Source organism: Pyrus communis, chromosome 5 (genome assembly GCF_041283825.1).
Source record: "Pyrus communis isolate YQ-2024b chromosome 5, ASM4128382v1, whole genome shotgun sequence".
NCBI classification, from domain to species: domain Eukaryota; kingdom Viridiplantae; phylum Streptophyta; class Magnoliopsida; order Rosales; family Rosaceae; genus Pyrus; species Pyrus communis.
This window is the reverse complement of record NC_142569.1, coordinates 2135651-2158594: the sequence shown is the minus strand read 5'-3', so window position 1 is coordinate 2158594 and position 22944 is coordinate 2135651. Positions and strand designations below refer to the sequence as shown.

At 37.0% G+C, this 22944-nt stretch overlaps 2 protein-coding genes across 5 annotated transcripts; both read left to right on the top strand.

Moving 5' to 3' along the window:
• Positions 1–320: 320 nt before the first annotated feature.
• Positions 321–7989, top strand: DWA3 (Transducin/WD40 repeat-like superfamily protein). 4 transcript variants are annotated; one of them, XM_068464583.2, is made up of 18 exons: positions 321–720; positions 1188–1318; positions 1821–1938; positions 2258–2484; positions 2568–2670; positions 3069–3139; positions 3491–3565; positions 3643–3786; positions 3912–4089; positions 4584–5048; positions 5222–5278; positions 5359–5684; positions 6038–6163; positions 6561–6635; positions 6764–6876; positions 7111–7227; positions 7308–7376; positions 7535–7989. In XM_068464583.2, exons 1-18 carry the CDS (start codon positions 696–698, stop codon positions 7593–7595), a joined length of 2481 nt encoding a protein of 826 aa, XP_068320684.2. In that variant the 5' UTR covers positions 321–695; the 3' UTR covers positions 7596–7989. The 4 variants fall into 4 exon arrangements, with proteins under 4 accessions (XP_068320684.2, XP_068320685.2, XP_088549845.1 ...); XM_068464584.2 differs by having other exon boundaries at positions 433–720; positions 5374–5684; XM_088693719.1 differs by having other exon boundaries at positions 433–720; positions 2253–2484; positions 5374–5684.
• A 4009-nt stretch (positions 7990–11998) lies between these two features.
• On the top strand, positions 11999–15049 carry BRD4 (bromodomain 4). The gene is made up of 5 exons (XM_068460930.2): positions 11999–12311; positions 13034–13083; positions 13250–13327; positions 13487–14099; positions 14402–15049. The coding sequence occupies exons 1-5, from the start codon at positions 12159–12161 to the stop codon at positions 14933–14935; spliced, it is 1428 nt and encodes a 475-aa protein (XP_068317031.2). The 5' UTR covers positions 11999–12158; the 3' UTR covers positions 14936–15049.
• Positions 15050–22944: the final 7895 nt, after the last annotated feature.

Sequence of the window (22944 nt, the reverse complement as noted above, 5' to 3'; positions counted from 1 at the left end):
TTTTCAATACAATGACCCTCTAAAAAAACTAAAGAAATTGGTTTTTTAGGAATCTAACTAGTTGTCAAGTAGGAAACTCCGATCTCTTTTTTACACAAATTAAAAGTCCAAAATTTTTGATTCCTAAACTCCAAACACTAAAATCCGATACGTATTCACACTAAAAAGGAATAACCATTCAAAATATAAAATTTTCATACCAACCATCCCCCAACCCAACGTGGTGGGCACAATAAAAATTTAATTCTCTATTTTTATTTTTTTTGGGTTTTGAAAGCAACAAAAAAAATTATAAAATCCCAACCACTAAATTTGAACACGTAGAAATACGGACCCGGAGACAAAGCTACGTCACAAAATAACCGACCAGGGGGCTTCCAGGTAATTTCCTTGTCCCCGCGGTTAAAAGCGAGGGGCTTTCGGTCATTACGTAAAGAAGCGGAAGAGAAGTAGAAGAAAGAAAAGCTGCTTCTGCTCAGAGCACAGAGTTGCTGCTGGATCGGAATCCGATTCTCCGATTCCTATCTTTCTCGTGGGATTTCCATTCTAGCTGAAAAATCGAAGGGTTAGAAAAGCTGCTTCTGCTCAAAGCACTTCTGCTTCTTCTGGTCAAGCTGAAGTTGTTATTACCGATCCCAAGTTCGTCTTCTTCGTTTCGGGTTTCCGACGTTGATTTGGCTCCGACTGGTGCAGAAATGGCCAAGCGTGCTTACAAGCTGCGTATCCTTTTGTGTGAAGTTTCGATTTTTCTTGAGATTATTAGCTGGAATTTAGCTAGAATTGAGCTCTGCTTTTTCGAAATCTTGATGTGATTTTACTGTTCAATGAGCTTAAATTGAAAGTAGAGAGATTTGCCATTTTTTGGAATCTCTGTTTTGGAAATCGAGGAAATCATGCTCTGTTTGGTAGCTGAGAAAATTAGGAAAGTAACAAAATTTGTTAAGATTTTTAAGTTCTGTCAAATGGGGTAAAATTTCAGTCAAAATACTCTACTTGGGTTAATGTTTAACTTAAGATTTTCATTTAACCTAGTCTAGCTGTTTAGTTTACGTACTTTCAAGTGAGAGATTGAAGGGAGCTTAAGAACAAATGTAGCAGATTTATTTGGTAAATCGTTGCGCGTGTGTTTGGTATTTGTGTGATTATGTTTGTCAAGGGAAATGTTTTCTTGACTTAATGGAATATAGAGGAATTTGTGGCGCATTCAGACAGTATTAATTGTCTAAGTATTGGGAAAAGGGCGCGTCGGCTTTTTGTTACTGGTGGTGATGATCACATTGTCAATCTCTGGACAATTGGCAAAGCCACTGCTTTGATGGTACTGCCCTTTATTTTTGGAAATTTGATATTCGATGTTGCAGTTTCAATCACGATATGGAAAGTTTCTAATTGTTTCCGAATTGTGGAATTGTCTCTTATTTTGAAAATCAAGTACATTACATGTTATAATTCAGTGATTACACAAAGGGTTATTTATTAAACTGATATCTAGAATTAGCTTGTAGGCCCTTTAAGTTGTTTGAATTCTTCCTTGTTATGAAGTAGCATAATTAGGGAAAAGTCGTAAACTTGAATTTGACGCTGATCTTGTATTTGGTTATTCATTTGATTCGTATTGTTTTAAAATGTAAATTTTCTATACCATAAGTGCATATTATATAACCGCAAATTCCTTGTTTGGTTGTATGCATTTTCAATTTCTTCTTAAAGAATTGTCATCTCATTTGCTTTGGTTGTTGGAAACCATGGCTTGGGGTGCTATTCTTCTTTTGACATATATACAGCTGCCTGAATTTTTTCTTTTTGGGGTAAATATGCAGAGGTTTGCAGGTCATACAAGTCCAGTTGAATCCGTGGCTTTTAATTCGGGAGAAGTTTTGGTGCTTGCTGGAGCTTCGTCTGGTGTGACAAAAATATGGGATCTTGAGGAAACAAAGAGTAAGTTGGCTACTTGATCATTATTTTTTTAAAATTTGGCTACTGTATTATTTATCGTTGCTAGCCAAACTTACCCTTATTTAAAGACCTGGTTACATGTTCTGATTCCGTGAGGCAATAAAATGATGCATGGAGAAATGTGATATTATTTGAGGGATCATGTCACCTCATCGATAGACTTGATCTGATTTGAGGACTTACGAGTCTTGTGTCCAAGGCTTTATCTGTTGTTCATTGGCGGCTGTAGACTAGTACAGTTTATTTTAAGTAACTTTTTCAGTAAACTCCTAATGTGTTTGTTATTGTTATTGAAGTGTAGTGGTTCGCACACTAACTGGACACAGATCCAGCTGTACTGCTGTTGAATTTCATCCATTTGGTGAGTTCTTTGCTTCTGGTTCCATGGACACGAATCTAAAGATATGGGATATTAGAAAGAAGGGATGCATCCACACGTACAAGGGTCATACTCAGGGCATTAGTACTATTAAATTCACTCCCGATGGTCGCTGGGTAGTTTCTGGTGGGTTTGACAATGCTGTAAAGGTAACAAACTAATAAATAATCACACTACCAGTGCGCTTTCAGCAAGCTTTCTTTTCCTTGACCATAACTGGTATATTATGTAGATATGGGATCTAACTGCTGGGAAGCTCTTGCATGATTTTAAATTCCATGAAGGACATATTCGATCCTTAGATTTTCATCCCCTCGAGTTTCTTTTGGCCACAGGTAAGGTCTTAGATATAATTTGGCTTTGCATGTATTTGATGAATTTCTGGATTTATAAATAATGTAGCATTTGTCCAACTTGTTCAAGCAACTCATACTAGCCTTTCATGCATCTTGCTAAGAAATTTAATGAAATCTTACAACTTGTTCAAGCAACCTATAGCCATTCTTGTTAACTGGTTCTTTCTTTAGTTAAGTCAGTTAGAACTTGTCACTTGTAAGCTTCAAGTATGCTTAACACATTCTATAACCTATGCAAGCTTTATTAATGATTTGTAAGCTTCTAAGCATTCAGTTTGACCCTCAATATTTTATCCTCCACTCTTAATTTCAGCATTCCCAACATCATGTTTATGTAGTAGCTAGTAAATCGTTTTAATCTTTCAAATATATTTCAGGTTCATCAGACAGAACTGTAAAATTTTGGGATTTGGAAACTTTTGAATTGATTGGATCATCGAGACCTGAGGTATTGAGTTTGTGTGCTGGAACTGATACTTTATGGTGATTATTGAATGTTTTTATTATTTTTCTCAGTTTTGTTCTCCTTTTAAGTTTAGGTCTGAAAGGTATGCAATTCTAAATAAAACCTGGAATGTGGCTGCTAGAAAAGCAAAACATTTAAGGAGAACTAAATATGTTGAAACAATATATCTGTTTATCTTGCAGGTGAAGCCTGCTATGTTGCCCCTTTCTCCTTTGCTAACTTTTCCCTTTCTCTCTCATATAGGGAAATGACTCAATTTATGCTTCTCTAAACCTTTCTTCTCATAATGCGATTTTCATCCTGCTCCTCTGACATATCTTTTCCTATTTCCAGCCTACAGGAGTACGTGCAATTGCTTTTCATCCTGATGGGAGGACCCTATTCTCAGGATTGGATGACAGTTTGAAGGTTTGGAATTGTTTCGTCTCAGTGCTCTGCGGGATTGTATCTGAAATGAATCATAAACTTAAGATCTCTATTTGCAGGTTTATTCATGGGAACCTGTAATATGTCATGATTCTGTTGATATGGGATGGAACAGACTTAGTGACTTATGCATTCATGATGGGAAACTGTTGGGCTGCTCATACTATCGAAATTCTGTTGGAGTTTGGGTTGCGGATATATCGGTATTCACTTGACTTAAATCTTTTTCCTGGTTACTCCTTTTTATGTTCTTTTGAAACTCCAATTGTTGTTTTTGAGACTGAGACCTGTGAGTCGTTATAATGCTACTCTGCTCTTTCTGTCTCAGCTTACTAAGCCATATGCAGCTGATTCAACACCTGGGCATGATGACTCTGCAGATGAGAAACCTTCCGTTAAACTCCCGGAAATTGTGGGGAAGGTAGAGAGTGGTATAAGAAATCCGGGCTTGCGGTGTATGTCGCCTGATTATGACACAAAGGAAATAAAAAACATATATGTGGATTGTAAGCTTTCTTCTTTTCCTGTTTTGTTATCGTTTTATTTAAGTTTGGGGTTCTCCTTCCATCATTACTTTAGAATTCTTTTTGTTCCCAATGCTTGTCATATGGCTTCTACTTTTGATAAAGTTGTGTAAATGAATTTATTCACATTGTTGTTACCTTGATAAAATAAAATAAAATAAAATTGATTTTTTTTTTTAATTACTATTAATACCATTGAACATTGGCCTGGTATTGCTTAAGCCACATCGAGACTGGAGATGAGTAGTTTGTGATATTTAGTTGAGCATTAACTTTGCCAAAACCATTTTGGCCCTGCACTCATGATATTGCACTGTTGTGGGGCATGAACCAATGAGGGAATCTAGGTTCTCCCACCAGACTCTAGAAACATATATATTTGCTAGATATGTAACTTTTGTTCAGCGTTTATGTTCCTTATGACTTCTGTTTGTCCTATAGTTACTCTTATTTTATGTTTTATAATCTTTGTAAAGGTAGTGGAGGAAAGCCAGTTGCCTCGCGGAGAATGGATTCTCCAAAGGGTGTACCCTCTTCGGATTCAAAGGCAAACAGTGCTGCGAAGCAGAATCCTTCAGTACGATTGCCTCCAAAATCTAACGAACAAGTAGTCAATAAATCACTGGCTGTGCCAAGTATTGTACCGCGGAGCAGTCCTGATGAAAAAGATACAGCTAACCCTGGAGGGGATGGTGTTGCACTTTCGAGGACCAGGCGTGGTATGTTGCTCAAACCTGCTCATGCAAGAAGGCCATCAAATAGCAAAATTGACTTCGAGAAGCTGCCGTTAGATAATGCAGTGGACCTTAACTCTCAAACCAAAGGTGTATCAGAAGGTAGGGGTAGAGAGTCCAGTGAGGAAAAGCATTCTGAGATCAAGAGTGTAGAAGAGAAATTTGAAAAAGTATTTTCACCAAATAATCCCTCCAATCTTGAAGCCAGTAAGTTTTTGTTCTAATGTAGCGCTCTGAAGTCAAAATTGTATTTTATTTAATCGGTTCTTGCTTATTACTTTTCCTTTTATCATTGACCTATATTATCCTTGATTTGTCTTGAATGTGAACCTTTCCATTATCCCTTCCAGCTGGAGCTTACTGATTTTCTTTAATGTCAGGAAATGGATCCCACAATTGCAGCAAGGACACGAACTCTGTTAAATTTGTGAATGGAGGTTTGTCATTGCTTACCTTATTTGTGGTTCTAACATTGTATTGAATGGAACTTGGTTTCTTAAGATTCCGCATTTGGCAGTTGCCGTTGTTTCAGGAAGGATTCGCACCCTGGTTGAGCAGTTTGAAAGGAGAGAGAGATTTGATGGTAATGAAGATCAAGCAACTAGCATATTGAGTCCTGTGATACCCGAAGATCAAACAACTTGCATATCTACTCCTGTGATACCTAAAGATCAAACAACTTGCATATCTACTCCTGTGATACCTAAAGATCAAACAACTTGCGTAGCTAGTCCTGTGATACCCGAAGTTGAAGCAAGCATCTGTAGTCCTGTGATACCTGAAGTTGAAGCTAACATCTCTAGACCTGTGATACCTGAAAGGGACAGAGCATCCACCATGCTGGTAAATATTTCTGCCCCAAGAGGATGTTTTTCTTGACTTAAAACAGCCAAAGGTAGTGGATTGAAATTTCAGTTTTCAGTTAAGGTAGAAGAAGCTACGTAATTCAAGCTTCAGACTGAAAACCAAGACCTTTTTACTTTTTAGAACATAAGGAATTCATGAAGTTAGTAGTTTAATCATGTGATATTAAAGTATATATAGAAAGTGACCATCTGTATTAGCTTAGGCCCTTAGAGCAAGGGGTTTATTTGACATGCGAAATAAGTGAGAACCTAAAAAAATTGTCCACAGCCTCAGTACATATTGCTTATTCTTTCAAACTGGAAGTTAATCTTTACTAGTTTCATAAGCAGAGAGAAGGACCTCAAATTTCTGGGAGGCATATGATCTGTACGAACAATGAGGGTCCACCCGAGGATTTGATGCAAACTCACGACGTATTTCTCAGTACCCTTCATTCCCGCCTGACAAAACTGCAGGTACACTATCTTTCTGTGAATGTTTTTCGCATGAACCAATGACACATGATCTGTTGTGTGGTTCTTCTGAACATTAGTTTCTTTAGTGACTGCAACCTAATGTAGATAACTTTGTGGCATAAACAGTGTTTGAGGTCTGATATTTTGTTCTCAAATTTGCTCCAACCTAGGATTCTATGTTAATACACAATTTATAACACTAGAGTTGCTGCACTCAATGTGATGATTAAAAATCAGTCTACTGATAGTAGGCTGAAAAATAAATTACAGTGCTACAATACTGTATTATAATTTCTTCCTTTTATGTACAAGCCATATGTGAATTGCCTCTTGAACATTTCTTTCAAGCATTGCTTCCTTTATGGAAGTCATGACATGCAATTTTGTGCAACTGTAGGTGGTGCGGCATTTTTGGGAACGGAATGATATTAAAGGTGCTATCGGTGCTATCAGGAAGCTGCCAGATCATTCTGTGGGTATTTTTTAGATGAGTTCATGTTTTGTATATATTGTTTCCAAAGTCTAGTGGTTCTAACAAGTAACCACTGCTGTTCTCTCTGTAAATTTGGGTTTTCTAAATTTAATCTGATTATGACGCAGGTACAAGCGGATGTTGTTACTGTTCTTCTGGAGAAAATGGATTGTCTCACATTAGATCTGTTTTCTTGTTTGCTTCCTGTGCTTCTGGGCTTACTCGATAGCAAGACAGAAAGGTAATTGTGTAATGAATAAGGTTGTGAACAAACTCATTGTCTTAGCAGTGGATGGTCAAATACTTGGAATTTTCGTGGAACTGTTTCTGAGACGTGAATTACTACTATAATTATGCACCTTAATTTAAATGTGCATATATTATGGGGGTAAAGGCCCTTAATCCCAAATCCCCGTGCCATGTGTGGGAGTTGATTATGTTTTTACAAAAAATTTATTATGGTTCAAATGTACAGGCATGCAAATATTTCGTTGGAGATGCTATTGAAGCTAGTGGCAGTCTTTGGCCCAGTCATACACTCAACTGTTTCAGGACCTCGACCTGTCGGTGTCAACCTTCAGGCAGAGCAAAGGTATTGTCTGTTTAAGAAGTTTGCTAGACTCTTTTCTCGTACATGGTGAATGGATTTCAATTTGAAATTTGCGTTTTCAGGCTGGAATGCTGCAAGCAATGCTCCATCCATCTGCAAAAGATCCAGAAAATTCTTCCGGTCTTTGTCAGGTTAGATACAAAATCCATTGACATAACCTGTGAATACAAAAATCTTTTGGAAAATAAAAGATGTCCTTTGCACATGCAATGAGAATGCGACAAAATTTCTCTCTTCGAAGATAAGCTGTGTTCACTCGGGGGGATTCATCCCTTTGTTTTGGATGCAGGAGGGGTGGTGTGCTGGCAAGATGTGCTCAGGAATTGAATCTAATTATTCAACAGTCATAACAGATTCCGTCTCGCCCAAAAGTGCCAAAGGATGGCTTGGCTTGCATCCCGTAACAGGGGGCCGCACATACAACACCGCTCTACATTAACATTCATGCCAAGTCGCAGTTTCTCCTGTTACAATTTTGTTTGAGGAGTCCCCTTCGGCTTTTGTCAATAACGGAATGCAAAAGTTCAAGAGTTTTGTGAGGAAAAGCTTGAAGTAAATATCTTTCTCTTAGAGCTTGTACGCTCACCGGTTGGCATCCCTCCAGTTCGATAGTCTTTGGCATTGCTTGAAAATCTTCTGGTTTCAATGCTCCGATGTGGGGGAGATTGCTGTTTGTACCTTAACGATGATACATGTGCTCTGAAATTTCTATTCGTCAATGATATAAATACATTCGTTTGTTCATACTTTCGCACACCTTTTCGATTCATGATTCCACATTTCGTGGGAGGAAAAGAAACCCAATTTCAATTTTACGTTCACATGTCAAGTAAACTATATTCCTCCACACTAATCAAAATGCCATGTACCTGTTCTTGGTTCTTGGACGAAAATATTTTCCCATATCCCTTTTGTTTCGCCTTCGACAAAATTGCCATAATTTTTCAGAGAAATCAGGCTTCCTGTGAAACTGAAGATTCTCGGGTTGAAGAAACCCGGCGGTAAAGTTGGAAGATACACAACTTGTTGAGAGTTGTCCCACATTGGTAAGGGACAAAGTTTGCTATGTGCTTATATGATCTTGGGTTACTCCCCATATAACCAATTAGTTTTATGGTGAAACCCCAATTTCATCATGGTATCAGAGCAAGGTTATCCACGTGTGAAGCTCAACGGCCACACGCGCTCTATGTCATCCCGTTGTTGTCCACATGTAGGCTTGAAAATCCGCCAACAATCACTTCCTTGTTGAAAATCCGCCAGTTGTTGTCCAACGATCACTTCCTTGTTGCTCCCATGCACAAAAACTCTCGATTGTTCTTCTACAAACTTGTGGGCATCCATTTTGTAATCGAGCACCCAGTCTCTCTTATTTTTCAACACCCATAGATCACTGCAATCGTTTGAAGAAAGATCCACGACGGCCAAACATCCTCTCAGATTAAGCAAATGAACGAGGCTATGGTGGTGCAAAAACTGGATGTTGGGATGAGGAGTCCAGAAGAATTCTTCTTTGTTGAGATCAAAAGAGATGAGGTGGTTATCATGTTCCCCATTTCCGTCCTTGTATACAAACCAATGCATGTCGCAGATGTTTTATTTCCGCTTAAGTCGTAAGGAGGAACCGAATCTATTTCTCGCCATAAGGTAGCTCCTAATGCATAAACTTGTGCCACCATCGTGTGCTGGATTTGTGTTCCTTTTTTTTAGAACACGAACAATCTTGGCAGTGTTGGTTAGATTGTCAAATCCAACACCGTACCATTCCGCAATTATTTTCTCTCCGATATGGTTTGCAACTTTTCCGTCACTAATCGGGAGCTTTATTACTTCTCCCCTCTGAGGATTGAGCAAGAAAAATGGTCCTCCGCTTTGCCATTCGCGCTTAAAGAGAAACAAGTTGCAGAAAACAAAACACAACAAGCAAAGCCTCTTCTTTGTACTCGATCATCGGAATATGAATGGTAAAACGAAAGAAAACGTAGAGCCAACAATTTATTGGTCTCAGACTTGAGTGTTTTGGCAAGGTAAGAAAGAAATAATTTCATGAAGATTGGAAAGAAAATGATATTTAATTTCAACTGAATTCTGCGAAAGTGGGTTGGCAGTCGGTTACCTGTTGAACAGTTAATCTTTGGATAAAACAATAACAAAGTTTCATGTAGAAGTACACTGAGGATAAAGTGGAAGATTCATAGCTTCCATGGAATCATGTCTTCGATCCAAAAAGTAGCATACGCCAACATTTTCTTTTTTCTGACCAATATTTTCTATTATTTTACCAATAATGTTTAATTTGAAGAGTATGACATGTTCCCATACACCACAAGTCTCTATCAAATGGTACCAGAGCAGAGTTCGATTTTCAACCGCGAGGGTATCTATTTTGTAATGTGACATCCACTCTCTCTTATTTTTGAACATCCATAATCAACACAAGTGTATGAAATATCCACAATGGCCAAGGATACCCTCAAGTTAAGCACACTGTAAGCAACTCCGACGGCGAGAATTGAGGGAGTCAAAGAAATTCTTTATTTTCAAAAACAAGTCGATGCATATCTCCATACGCAGATGCCTTATTGTTGTTTAACTCGCAAGGAGGAACTGAGTCAATTTCTCGCCGCGAGCTTGTGCCCAATACATAAACTGGGGCCAATACTGTCATACGTAATGCTGTTGGCGTGCGAAACATGAACAATCTTGTTGGTGTTAGAAATATTATCCAATCCTATACCGTACCGTTCCAAATTTCCAAGAGTGGTCTGTTGGAGCGTTCATCGTCGGTGGTACTGCTAGGAATCCTTAGAACTTCTCCCCTCAGAGGATTAAGCATCAAGCATGGATCGCCGTATACATGACTCTCTTTAAAGCAAAACAAGATGCAGAAAACAAAACAAACATCATTTGTAACCATTGAACGATCTTGTGAGGGAAAGAGCATGCTTAGTTTCTTTCAAATCATACTTGCCAGTATCGTCCTCCTATAACTGTGAGACCCTTATTTTGTAATCCCTGCAAGATTGAGCAAGTTGAGGTACTTGATCAAGTTCATCAGCAGCACCACAGTTGGCAGCAGAATCAAGTAAACGTGGCATCCGCAGCGCAGAAAGCCGGGGGGAAGGGGAGGTGGGGGGGGTGGGGTTTGTGAGGTTTTGGAGACACATGCAAAGCGAAAAAGTGCTTCTGGGGTAACCTCAGAAGAATTTCAAACGTGACCTCGTTCGGTAGGTCGATCAAAGTTGTCTTTGCCATTCCCCTTTTAAACGCAATGAGATCGCTACTTAATCCTGATGAGCTTCTCCAAAAGGACCTCGATTCAGATCCGTTAAAAGAAGGAAGAGAGAGAGAGAGAGAGAGAGAGAGAGAGAGAGAGAGGAGTAGATAATTTCATTCATACCAAGCTCATGACCTAAGGGCTGATATATGGTTCTCATCACAGCATGAGCCACGAATTCGTTGGCCACAAATTACCAAACGGGCCTTTTTATTCAGTAGCCACGTAATGTGGCTTTGGTGGATATTAGCCACGGGTTGAACCGTCTTATGAATTCTAAAATTTCTAGTCGCGCACATTTAAGTAAGAGTTCAGTACCAACTTGAATATTGTTAAGAAGTGAAAAGCATCAAGCTACACTTTTATATAGGTATCAAATTTGACTTCTCATTTTGATCTACCAAGCATTATTCAAAGAAAAAGATTTTTTGTTGTTTTTTTGGATTGAATTACACGTCCTCAGAGAAAATGTTTGGCTGTAAACCATCAACATCTATGATCTACCTCAACTAGAGAGAAATCTAATGGGGTCTCCCATTTGATAGTGTTTTAGTGTTTAACTACAAAACAAATAGTTGCTTGAAGATATCAAATTCAAGGTAAATATGTAGAAGGAATTGATTTAAAAAAAAAAAAGAAAATAAAATATAAAAAAGCTTTATTTAAAGTTAGTTAATCTAACAATATCTATCATTTGACAAAAAAGAAAAGAAAAGAAAAAGATGAATATTATTACTAAAGCATATTGCTGGTGGTACAAAAACAAAATTAACAATAATGACGAATAATATTATACCTTAGATAATTTACATTTAGCTAGGATGGTTGGAGTTTCTCCAATTAAGGTTTGAACTTTCCCTCCGTATTTTAAATAAATTTAGTGTAATTATATTAAAATAAAATAATATTCTAATTCCATTGTTCATTTTATTTGTTCCCATTTTTGGTAGTGATCTTTCGTAGAGTCCATTTATGGGGGATTGGATCCCATTCGGATTCACTTTGTGGGGATCTTAGGGATATTCATATCTTAGTCATTCATGGTGTTTTGTGAGGTAAAAAATTATTTTATTTTTTTATTCAAAATTAAATACAAATAATATCTAACGAAAACTGACCAAACTATATACGATAAACGACTAAGATATGGGGATCCGGAGAGGATCCTTTTCCCATTTATGGTACCTTGTGTTTAGTTTTTTTAGGGCTTTTTCTCGTCAACCCTCAATAGAAAATAGAATCTGTCAACGCCTTTTCTCAACCCTACTATAATTGAAAAACCTAAAACAAAAAGTAAAAAAACCACCTTCAATACCAGCTAAACCTTCCAAAACCACCTCTCTCTCTCTCTCTCTCTCTCTCTCTCTCTCTCTCTCTCTCTCTCTCTCATCCATCCGAAATTTCAAGCCAACCAAACATCTCCAAGTACCGGTTTTCCAAATACCCAAAAGGTGGCCATTTAATTCTTGTACGGACCATTCAATAGGGTTTCTTTCTTCTTTTTTGGAAATTCATAATCGGAGGAGCGGCGGTGAGGATAATGTGAACCGGTGGTGGCGTACCTATAATAAGAAAAGGGAAGGCGGCGGCGGCGGCGGTGGGGGTATTATCAGGGGCGTACACGTGGAGGGTGAAGATGGCGGCGGAGGTAATAGGAGGAAGCAGGTGGGGGACATGGGTTGAGCTCCTGTTGGCTGGGGCCATTCTAAGATACGGGACTCGTAACTGGAACCAGGTCGCGGAGGAGCTCCAAGCCAGAACCGTTTGTCCCTACACTTTCACGCCTGAGGTTTTCCCGTCTTTTTTCTTCTTGAATTTGATTGTTTACTGTTATTTTTAACTACATTTTTACGCAGTAACATTTTTTAACATGTTCTATTGTATTGTATTTTGATTTCCTGTTGCTATGTTGGATTGAATTATTGGTCTTCATCTTCGATTCCATTGTCCGATTCTTTATGCATCTTGTTATGTTTTTGCTTTTGCGTTCAATTTTCATTTTTTCTCCTGTGGATAGTTTTCACTTTTCTGGTTTTACTTTATGCTGCCTTTTCATTTGTTGTGTGGGTAATATTTTAAACTAATTAATGAGAGCGGATTTGAACTTGAGTGCAAATGGTATATACGTTGTTTTTGTCAACTGAGCTAACTCATATCAATTTTTTAGAGTTTTGTATATACTATATACTCATCAGATTTGTAACTATCATTGTATTTAAATAAAATGTGCACCATAAAACCTAAATCTAATATTGAAATATATTCTGAGTTCTAATATTTCTATCTCTATAGTGCTCAACAAAATGTACTTTTTGAAAAAAGAAAAATGTATTCGATAAATGCTGCATTGTGTATAATGTAGACATTATCGATTTCTAATGCTAAACATGATAAGCTGTACTTATATTCTGCTTGAGGGTGAAAAATGGATGCAGGTACTTTCATTAGAGTGCAAAATGGAGAGATTTATGTGCTCGTCCAATTAATATCATCTGTATTTCTTATCACCAGGTTTGTAAAGCCAAATATCATGACTTGCGAAAGCGATTCTCGGGTTCTAAGTAAGTTCTGAACCAAAAAAGCACTTATGATTTTGACCCGTGAATTTCTATTTTATTTGATTTTGACCCGTGAATTTCTAAGTATAAACTTATTAGATATAAGTATATATGTGGATTAATATGATTATACATGATCATATTATTATGCTTAATATCTTCTCCTTAGGGCTTGGTTTGAAGATTTGCGGAAGAAACGAATGGAAGAGTTGAGACAAGCGCTGAAACAATCCGAAGACTCGATAGGGTTAGCCCTTTCTTTTTTGACATGTTTATGTTCCAAAAATGATCTCAATTTAATGTTTTCATATTCTAATCATCAAGACCATGAATAGAAAATTTGCTCTACATTTCTCCGGTCTGTCTCCTTGCATTTGCGTTAAGATTTTATCACTCCGCATTACAGGTCATTGGAATCGAAGCTTAAATCTCTCAAGGCGGAGAAAGAAGAAGATGGTTACAACAATTACGACTCCAGCCAGACAGAATCACCTGCCGCTTATCGAAAATCAAAGGGACTTTACCCATCTGTTAAAGAGGCATTTAAGGACGAGCCATCAGCCGGCAGTTTTACATGTGAAGCATTGGCAAGCAGCTCGCCCGAATGCCACATACTGGTGGCAGTGTCAGCCGAAGAAACGGAGACTAAAACAGAAGCTTCGCACTCTTCCGAAATTGAGAAAATCTCAGGCATCCAGAAGTTGGTAGGGACTTTGTATGTAGGACTAGGAGGGACTCTACGAAAGAGACGCGGTAAACGAAAGAGGAAGAATTGTAGTAGGGATGTCAAGGAAGGCAGCATTGGAGAGAGCGGCTTTTTGGATTCTGCTGATGCTGTAACTACCTTGCGGTGTAAAGAAAATTCAACCAGCGAATGTCACGAGGAATTTGGATCGTCAGGCGCAGGCGATTGCAATAGAGGTTCGACCAAGGATGGGATTGACGAGTTGCAGGATGTTTTCAATTCAATTTCGGAGCATAAAAGTGCCTCTGTCTTTCGTCATCGACTTGATAGCCAGGTATGCATACTTTACATGCTTGTTTATGATTTAGAGATAAGAAAATAATTTTTGTACGCCTCTTTTCTACTTCTTCACACTGCTGTTTATTTATGTTCTTTAATTCTTTGATCTATTTAAATAGTCATAGATGTGTATTCGAGAAAAGGGATACGTGTCGATCACTTTTCAAAGATATCCATTACTTGAATCTGCGGATTCAGCAAGGGCTTCGGCATAATGTAGAATAAATTATATAATGCATGAAACAAGCCTTCGGCATAATGTATACAGCTCTAACAAGCCACTCTATTTCGTGACAGAAGAGACGAAGATATAAGAAATTGATCCGTAGGCACATGGATTTCGACACAATAAGATCGAGGATTTTCAATCGCTCTGTCATGTCAGTTAAGGAACTCTTTCGAGATCTTTTGCTGCTGGCAAACAATGCCTTGGTGTTTTACTCGAAGAACACTCGTGAATACAAATCCGCTTTGCTTCTCAGAGACATCACCACAAAAACAATGCGGCAGCATTTTAAGGACTTTAGCAGCAAGGCTACCTCTGCCAACCTCTCCTCAAATGCACTAGAGTGTAATACACCGGTTAAACCCCGGAGTGCTCGCCCTGGCAACCGGAAGTTTAGAGGAAAGGCTAGCAATGCGGGAAACGTGGCTGCTAAGGCATCAAACAGAAGTAAGAACGCCAGTCATGCTAATGCTGATTCTTCTCCTTCGGTTGAATCCTTCGCTGTGACAAAGAAAGCCTCCGGTCACCCAAGAAAAGTTGGACGTAGAAGTAGTCAACAAAATGTAACTCCGGCGAGGGGAAGGAAAAGAGGTTGTACAAAGTAGAAGTAGCCGTAAATTGATTCAGAAAATTGGGTGTAGAGGCTCAGAGTATATGCGGGTCTTGTGTACGGAAGTTTCTTTTTTTGTGCAAAATGTCCAAAAATTTCTGGTTCCCTTCTTTTACTTTGTTTGGTAGATGGATTCGTTCTAGTTTTGGATAGGCCCATATGGAAAAGGTTTGCTCTACATGGTGCCCTTCTAGGTTTGCATCCTCTTGCAGGCTTGTAGCAGCTCTATATGGCTATAAGACTAGATTTGGGTTCAGTGTAGATTTACATATTTCAATACAGTTGTAAACTTAAATTAGAAAGCCATCAGAAGATGGTTTGTAAACTGTATTATATAATTAAACCGAGAGAATTCGAATCAATAACTAAATATATGGTGGGCTACATTCGAAAAACAGTAAAAATTACATGTAAAATTTTATTTTCTACCGAAAGCTACTTGGGCTACAGCCCAAGGTAGCCCTTAATGTGGCTCCGCCCGTGCGTCAGATCAAATAACTTGAAGAATATCAATAACAAGGATATGTGAAAAGTAAAAATGAATGTATAAATAGCACTATCCTTAATTTTATGTGTGGGGAGGAAAAATAACTTGGGTCCGACCACTTAATCAACTAATCAATAAGATTATACTTGTTATATGGACTTACACCTACAAACATAACAAAACGATATATAATATCGACACCTATCAATACTATAGTATCAGTATGAACAACACGTCGATAATCAATAATCAATAATTGATTATTGATATTCTTTTCAATATTAATAGTCAACTTCACTAACTAGTCACTCGATATGATGCAAGTTTTTCTTTCAAAGAGGAGAGACCTAGGATGTCACTCGATATGACGCAAGTTTTTTTCTCAGAGAGGAGAGACCTAGGATACTAAACACACACACACACACAAAGAAGAAGAGAAGCGGCCTTGTAATGCATATTTAACTTCGTTTATGCAATTAATGTTGTTTTTTTTTTCCTATTCACCAAATTTGTTCCTAAGATTTGAGCTCAAACAAATTAAAACCAAATGATGATTAACTAAATTCGAACTGATAACTTGAAAGATTGTTGGGGAAAAATTCAAAATGTTGCGTCCAACATAAAGATTAGAAGATATATACATATTAAATAAATTTATACGTTCTAGTCTCTCCCAAAATAATATAATTAAAAGAATGGAAAATGTTATTGGCACTTCAAAAATCTTATTCTACACTCCTCATAAGTGTATTTTTCTTTTCAAATATAGAAAGTTTGGAATGTAAAATGAGATTTTTGAAGTACCAATAACAATTCTCGAAATGATAAGTTTCATTATCATTTAATTTTTTTATAATCCTCTCAAATAAAACGAAAAGTGCCTATTTTCAAAATACTTTAAATTTTATGAGTTTTATATTAGAATATTCAATTATAGTAACCAAACGAAATGTCATTAAACTAAATAATCATCGATGTCATACAACATGTTTTTTTTTTTTTTTTTTTTTTTTTTTTTGAGGGATGTCAGACAACACGTTGGTTTGCAACTTTTGAGCAAATTTCCACACACGAATGATCATGCCAAACTGATTCCAATTGCGTGATATAAATAGGATATAGGAACAACAAACACACACACAGACGTACACGTGAAGGTGACCTTTTCCTACAAATGATCACCATTGATGTCATCCAGATCCAAGTTTCAAAATCCGGATTTTCTTTGTGAGGATTCTGGGAATCCGTAAATCATATTCATTCATCGTACATTGTATGGTCATAAATTATTTAAAATATTTTTCTTTAAAATTAAATACAAACAGTACATGATAAAAACTAACCACATAATATATGATGAATTAATACGATTTACAGATTCTTATTATCCTCGTCAAAAGAAATGATCCTGTTGGAAAGTTTCAAACCATGCATCTCGCATTGCATGGGAGCGCGGCACGTGTGGGACAAAAACCCACGTCGAAAGCAGGACCAGGATTCCCAAAACCTATATATTTTGACTAGTTCGTTTTCTTGGAGCCATCCACCAGCCATGCCTTCACGTTATTAGTTGCGGGAAACTAAACTAATTGCGGTAAATTAAACTAATACGTAATTAAGCAGCTGCACCAACAGACTTCCAGCTTCCAAACCACACCAAGTCCAACCTCCCCAATCCATAATATTTTGTTATTATATCAATTAATTAATAATTAAGTACTACCAAACACAAAAATACACCAAGAAACCAAATCCATGTGATTTTTTATTTTATTTTTTATTATCAATGATGACAAAAACTTCTAACATAAGCACCTCCCCCGAATGTTAATATTTCATGCAAATACGCCCCACACGTTGTCTACTTCTATTGGAATGAGTTATCTGATATTAATTCCACTACATCTTGATTTACAAAAATTGAAAGAAAAAACAAACTCCAATAGAATATGCCTTCAAAGTCAAACAACAAAACGTCTAAAATGGTTGCTTAAATGTTTTTACAATGATTATTGAAAAAAAATTTGGAAAAAAATGTTTTTTAAATCAATTCTTATTAAAAGTGCAAGTAAATCTTGAAAAATTACTTCAAATTTCTTCATTATTTAATAATTTTGAGTATATATGTTATTTGAGTAATTATTCAATGTTGTAATCACATATTCACGTGATTACTAGTCATAACATATTATAATATTTATATGTATTTTTAGTACCATATAATATGTCCAGTGGATCGAGGACATAACTAACCAAGACAAACCTAGAGTGGGTTCTAGCATAGGGGTAGGTTTGGAAAGAACATTTTAATGCTAATTCTTAGACCGCCCACAGAGATTAGCCCAACGGCTCCAACCTACTAAGCAAACATTAACCGAACCTCACTTTAGCCGCCCCCAAACTGCGACCCATTGAATTTGAAACCACTTTACATCTTTTGATATGATACAAGAAATATCATCCTACTCCTATGCAAATTTTTGGCTGCACTCTTGCATTGTATTCCATATGAACAGAATATTGTCAACTTATATTATATTACTTTAAAATGTCCTTATCACAATAAAAAAAAAGTATCGTATTATTAATATAAAGGGTAAATATCAATTTACTACCCTCATGTTTTGTGGTTTTCAACATTTAGTACATCAAGTTTTTTTCATCCCAGAGTTATACCTAAAGTGTAAATTTTGGAACAATCTCATACATCCGTTAGTTAACTTGTTAAGTCTTCCGTTAATTGATGACGTGGCGCTCACGTGGACATTGACTGTACGCCACATGTCAATAAAGGTCCCACTTGGATATTTAAAAAAATTTACAAAATTACAAAAAAAAAAAAAAAAAAATGTTATTCCTCAACCCCCGACCGTCCACCCATATATGCAAATCCGTACTTGCGAGCTTTCACTCTCTCTCTCTCTCCGGCAAACCACCTCCAAGGTTTCTTCACATGCCCTTTTCCCAATCCCCAATTTTTTTTTCCCAAATCACTTCCAGTTTTGTAACCCCACCTTTCAATTCAACCTTCCCGTCACCGATTCATCGTCGTCAACCTCCGCAATGGCATCTATCGCTTCTTAGGGTTTCCTAGATTCATCCCGTCATTCTCCAAGAGCACACTGCACCACTACCTCACCAACCTAATCAAACCTCCACGCAGGGAACTGCCGAGGATTTCACAAATGCTAGGTCAGGTCTCGGGTATTTGGATCCAACCAGAAGCCCAATATCGACCTTTTTGTCCCCATCCACAAATACCAGACCCAATTCTCCAGCTCGAAGCCTTCGTCGGCCGTCGTTAAGCCCTCGTCGTCGCAGTACACATCCCTCGCCGAGGAGATTCTAGGCGAGAGCGTAAGAGCTCGATCGTGCTGGTGTTGATCTTGCTTCTGAAGTCAACGGCTATCGCAACTAGCGTCTCTTCGAGTCCAGCCGCCATGAGGATTTCGCCGTTTAAAACTAATTCAATCACGCATTTTTTATAGGTATCGAAGTGGCTGCCCAGCAACGGGGAAGTGGATAAAGGTTGAACCTTGTGCGTGGACGAGGTTGCTGAGGCCTCACAGCTGGGAGGGTGGGTACAGGTTGCAAATGAGAGAATGGAGCGTGGTTATGAGTTGCAGAGGAGAGAATGAAGGGTGGTGCGAGTGCAGAAGAGAGAAATAAGGGAAGAGATGTAGGTTGCAGAAGAAAGAAAGGAGGGAAAATGTGCAAGGGAGAAGGTGGGTACGGATTTGCTCATCTCCTATGGCAGAGAGGGTGTGCATAAGAGGAGAGAGATGAGGGTTAAAGAAGTGAGGGAGAAGAAGAAGATGTTTGAAGGAGAAGAACGATTTTTTTTTTTTTTTTGTAATTTTGTAATTTTTAATTTTTTTTTTTAATATCCATGTGGAACCCTTAATGACATGTGGCGCTCAGTCATTGTCCATGTGGGCGCCACATCATCAGTTAACGGAAGACTTAACAGTTTGACTAACGGATGTATGACTGTCCCAAAATTTACACTTTAGGTATGACTCTGGGACGATAAAAACTTGATGTACTAAATGTTGAAGACCACAAAACATGAGGGTAGTAAACTGATATTTACCCTAATATAAAATATCTCTTGTGCCATCATCACAATCAAGTCCAATCATATGATAAATATTTCATTGGGTGTTAATTAACCTACGTGTCCACTCCAACCGTTCATTTTGAATATAGATTGTTTTAATGCGTTTGGAACACAAAGTGGTACGTTATTTATACAAGTGGAAGATAAATATAATAACATATGACGCATGTGCCCGTATTCTAAATACACTAAAAAGTCTCTTCATCTTGAACGTTTTTGCATCTAACTTTCCTTCTAATTTATACTTTAATTTGTTTTAATACATTATATGATCCCATACTCTTTGTTTTAATACATTATATGATCCCATACTCAGAAAATGATCCTCTATGGATCCCTTCCACCAAGTTCATCCATCCGCGCCATTGAAATTTGATCCAACGGCTAAAGTTATTATAACTTTTCAAGGGATCCCTGTTTGTAGCCGTTAGATCAAATTTCAATGGCCTGAATGGGTGGACTTGGTGGAAGGGATCAGTTGGGGGGAAATCTGCTGCTACTCGTCAGAAAGATTGGTGTGGGGCCGTCAATCTAGACCTTGGGTGTGGCAGTAGATCGAAGGAGACAGTGGGGAGAATGTGGGTGTCAACGACGCTGGAGTCGGAAATGGAGAAGATGGTTTGGTTCAACTGGGTTTTTATCGTGGTAATTCGATTGGGTGGTCAGGTGGCGCCGATTATGTTTGAATGGGTCGAGTGCCAAAAATGCAGTGGGCAGGGAGCCAAGCCTACTCGAAAAAGACGACGGGAGATTTTTTTTTATTTTTCAATTTTAATTTTAATTTTGACATAAAAATTTATTTCTTATTATTTAAATATTTTTAATTCCATTGTAATATTTAATTATGTTTGTGGGACGTACTTATGTGACATATCAGCACATAACAGAATTTTTAACGAAATTGTAACGGAATGACTACATTGATTTGCGACACCCATTTTCAAGGACTACATTGACCGATTTTCAATTTCAGGGATCATCTTGATGGGATGGGTCAATTTCAGAGATCATTTGTGATAAAAACCCTAAATTTAAAAATGATAGGTCGAATGCTAGACTTGGTAAGCTTTAGGGTTTTTAAAACTCATCTAATAAATTTAGTACTTCCCATCCCCTTCTCTAAGTCAATGTGATTGAGATTTTTGTCACATAGCTGAAAAAATGTTCTAAAAACGTTAGACATTAGTCAGACATCGAGGAGGGACTTATAAAAAAGATTGGCTAGGTTGTGGTTCGCCGAATGCCGTTGGCCCACCTAGATCCCCAATAGTTGTTGCTGAACGAGTTTTTTTATTCGTCCAATGACTGCAACGGCAATGGGCTGCCTAACGCCTAACAGCTGCATGTATTGATTTTTAGAACACTGATCCGTCCGAACTAGAGATGGGCAAATACCCATTTGTTATGGGTAACCACGATTATCCGCCCATTTAAATTTGAGGGTTACGGTTATGAGTAACCGTGTAGATAAATAAACGGTCATGGGTATAACCGTTTACCTGTGAAATTTAAATGGGCAGTTATGGGTATTACCTGCGGTTATAAACAGGTACCCATTTAACCGTTTATTTTAATATATGTAAAACTAAAAAAAAATAAAAAATAGTTTCTAACTAGGTTTAGTATCCCAAGATATATTTGGTTAAAGGGTCGTATAATATATATATATATATATATATATATATATATATATATATATATATATATATATATATGCCTCACTTGAGAGAAAAATATAGTTGATAGAATAGGCTAATGTTTAATATATGTGATTGAATGTGCTAAAACATTAGAGTGTTCGACAGTTTTGTTTTGGAGTCTTTTGAAGCTTTGACCAATTCAAGATAATGATTACCTTGAGCATTTAGAAACATGTTATTATCAGATGATGCGTACCAACAACCACTCTTTTGGGCCTACAAGCCATGACATCCCTGTATTTTGGGTCGTCACTCATTCTTTTCACACATAGGCTTCGAAGCTATTCCCGTTCACTACATATGTATATTGTGTTTGTTTGCAGGTATCATGAACCTAGGGTTCGTACTTAAACTCGAACTTGAAGTTTTGAAAATAAGTGCCATAGAAATTCGAAGTTTCATAAAACAATACACCCGTAAAAATCCGGAATTCTTGTAGGTGATTTGTTAGGATTACATGTAGATGATGCTTTTAAAAACAATTGTAAAATTTAGTTTGTGCAAATTTCTTTATTGTCCATAATTTTATTTTGTGATAGAAGACAAAAATGTTTTTTCACCCTCTTATAGTTGACAAAAAGAGTTACATTAATATGTGGTTTAAAATAAATTTTTCCTTACAAATCTGTTATGTGTAAATAAACTAACTTGAAATAGGTCCAATTTTATGGAAAGAGATCCTCTCTGGATCCCTTCTACCAAATCCACTTAATCAATCAATCCAGGTCCTTGAAATTTGATCAACGACTACAAACAGGGGGACCCTTTAAAAGTTATAATAACTTTAGCCGTTTGACTAAATTTTAAGGGTCCGAATTAGGTGATTTGGTGCATTTGGTGGAAGAGATCGGGAAATCACCCATTTCCCAATTTTATGGCCTAACAATTAGATTAGTCCAATTTTTAGTTAATTTTTTATTTAGGTCCATGAATAGGACTCTATGTGTCAACACTTTTTGTTGTTGGGTTGATACTTTACATTGTGATTACTATTTTACTCTACTATAGCTATTCAATGGGAAAAAAAAATGATACGATCGGTACTTTGCTAGCTATTCTTCTTCAGGATACTCGCTAAAAAGATAGCGACTGGTTCAGGAAAAAGTCGCTATCTTCATACCGATCCCTCATTTTTCAAATTTTTTTTCACTTTTTTTATTTTTTATTTTGTTAATGTTTCTTTTATTTCTCTTACCATAACAACAAACTATCATATTCATGTTTTTCAAAATATATTTTTTCCGTGCAAAATATATTATAATTCATTTTTAAACACTTGTAATCAATAATTTAAAACCTAAATTTAAAGATATTTTTCTATTTTCTCACTTCAAGAATCAATAAAAAATAGTTTCGGGACCTAATAAGTAGGATCATATCCAAAGGTTTTGCAATATTTTCCTTAACTCTAGCGCAAAATATTTCTTAAAGCTAAAAATTTCAAATTTTTTTTTTCACAAAAAATTGTGTGATATAAGATGTAATTCTCACCAAACTTTTTTACAAATAAATAAATTAGTTAATTAATAGTTTACTTAAATATTGTCCTTAACCCATCTCACTTTTTTTATTTCTTGATTGACTTATTGGATAAGAAAAGTTAAAATTAAACTAGCTATTTTTCACATAATAATTGTCACATCCCCGCCCGGGACGGATCACTCCCCGGGTCCGCTCCACCACCGTAGCACGATATT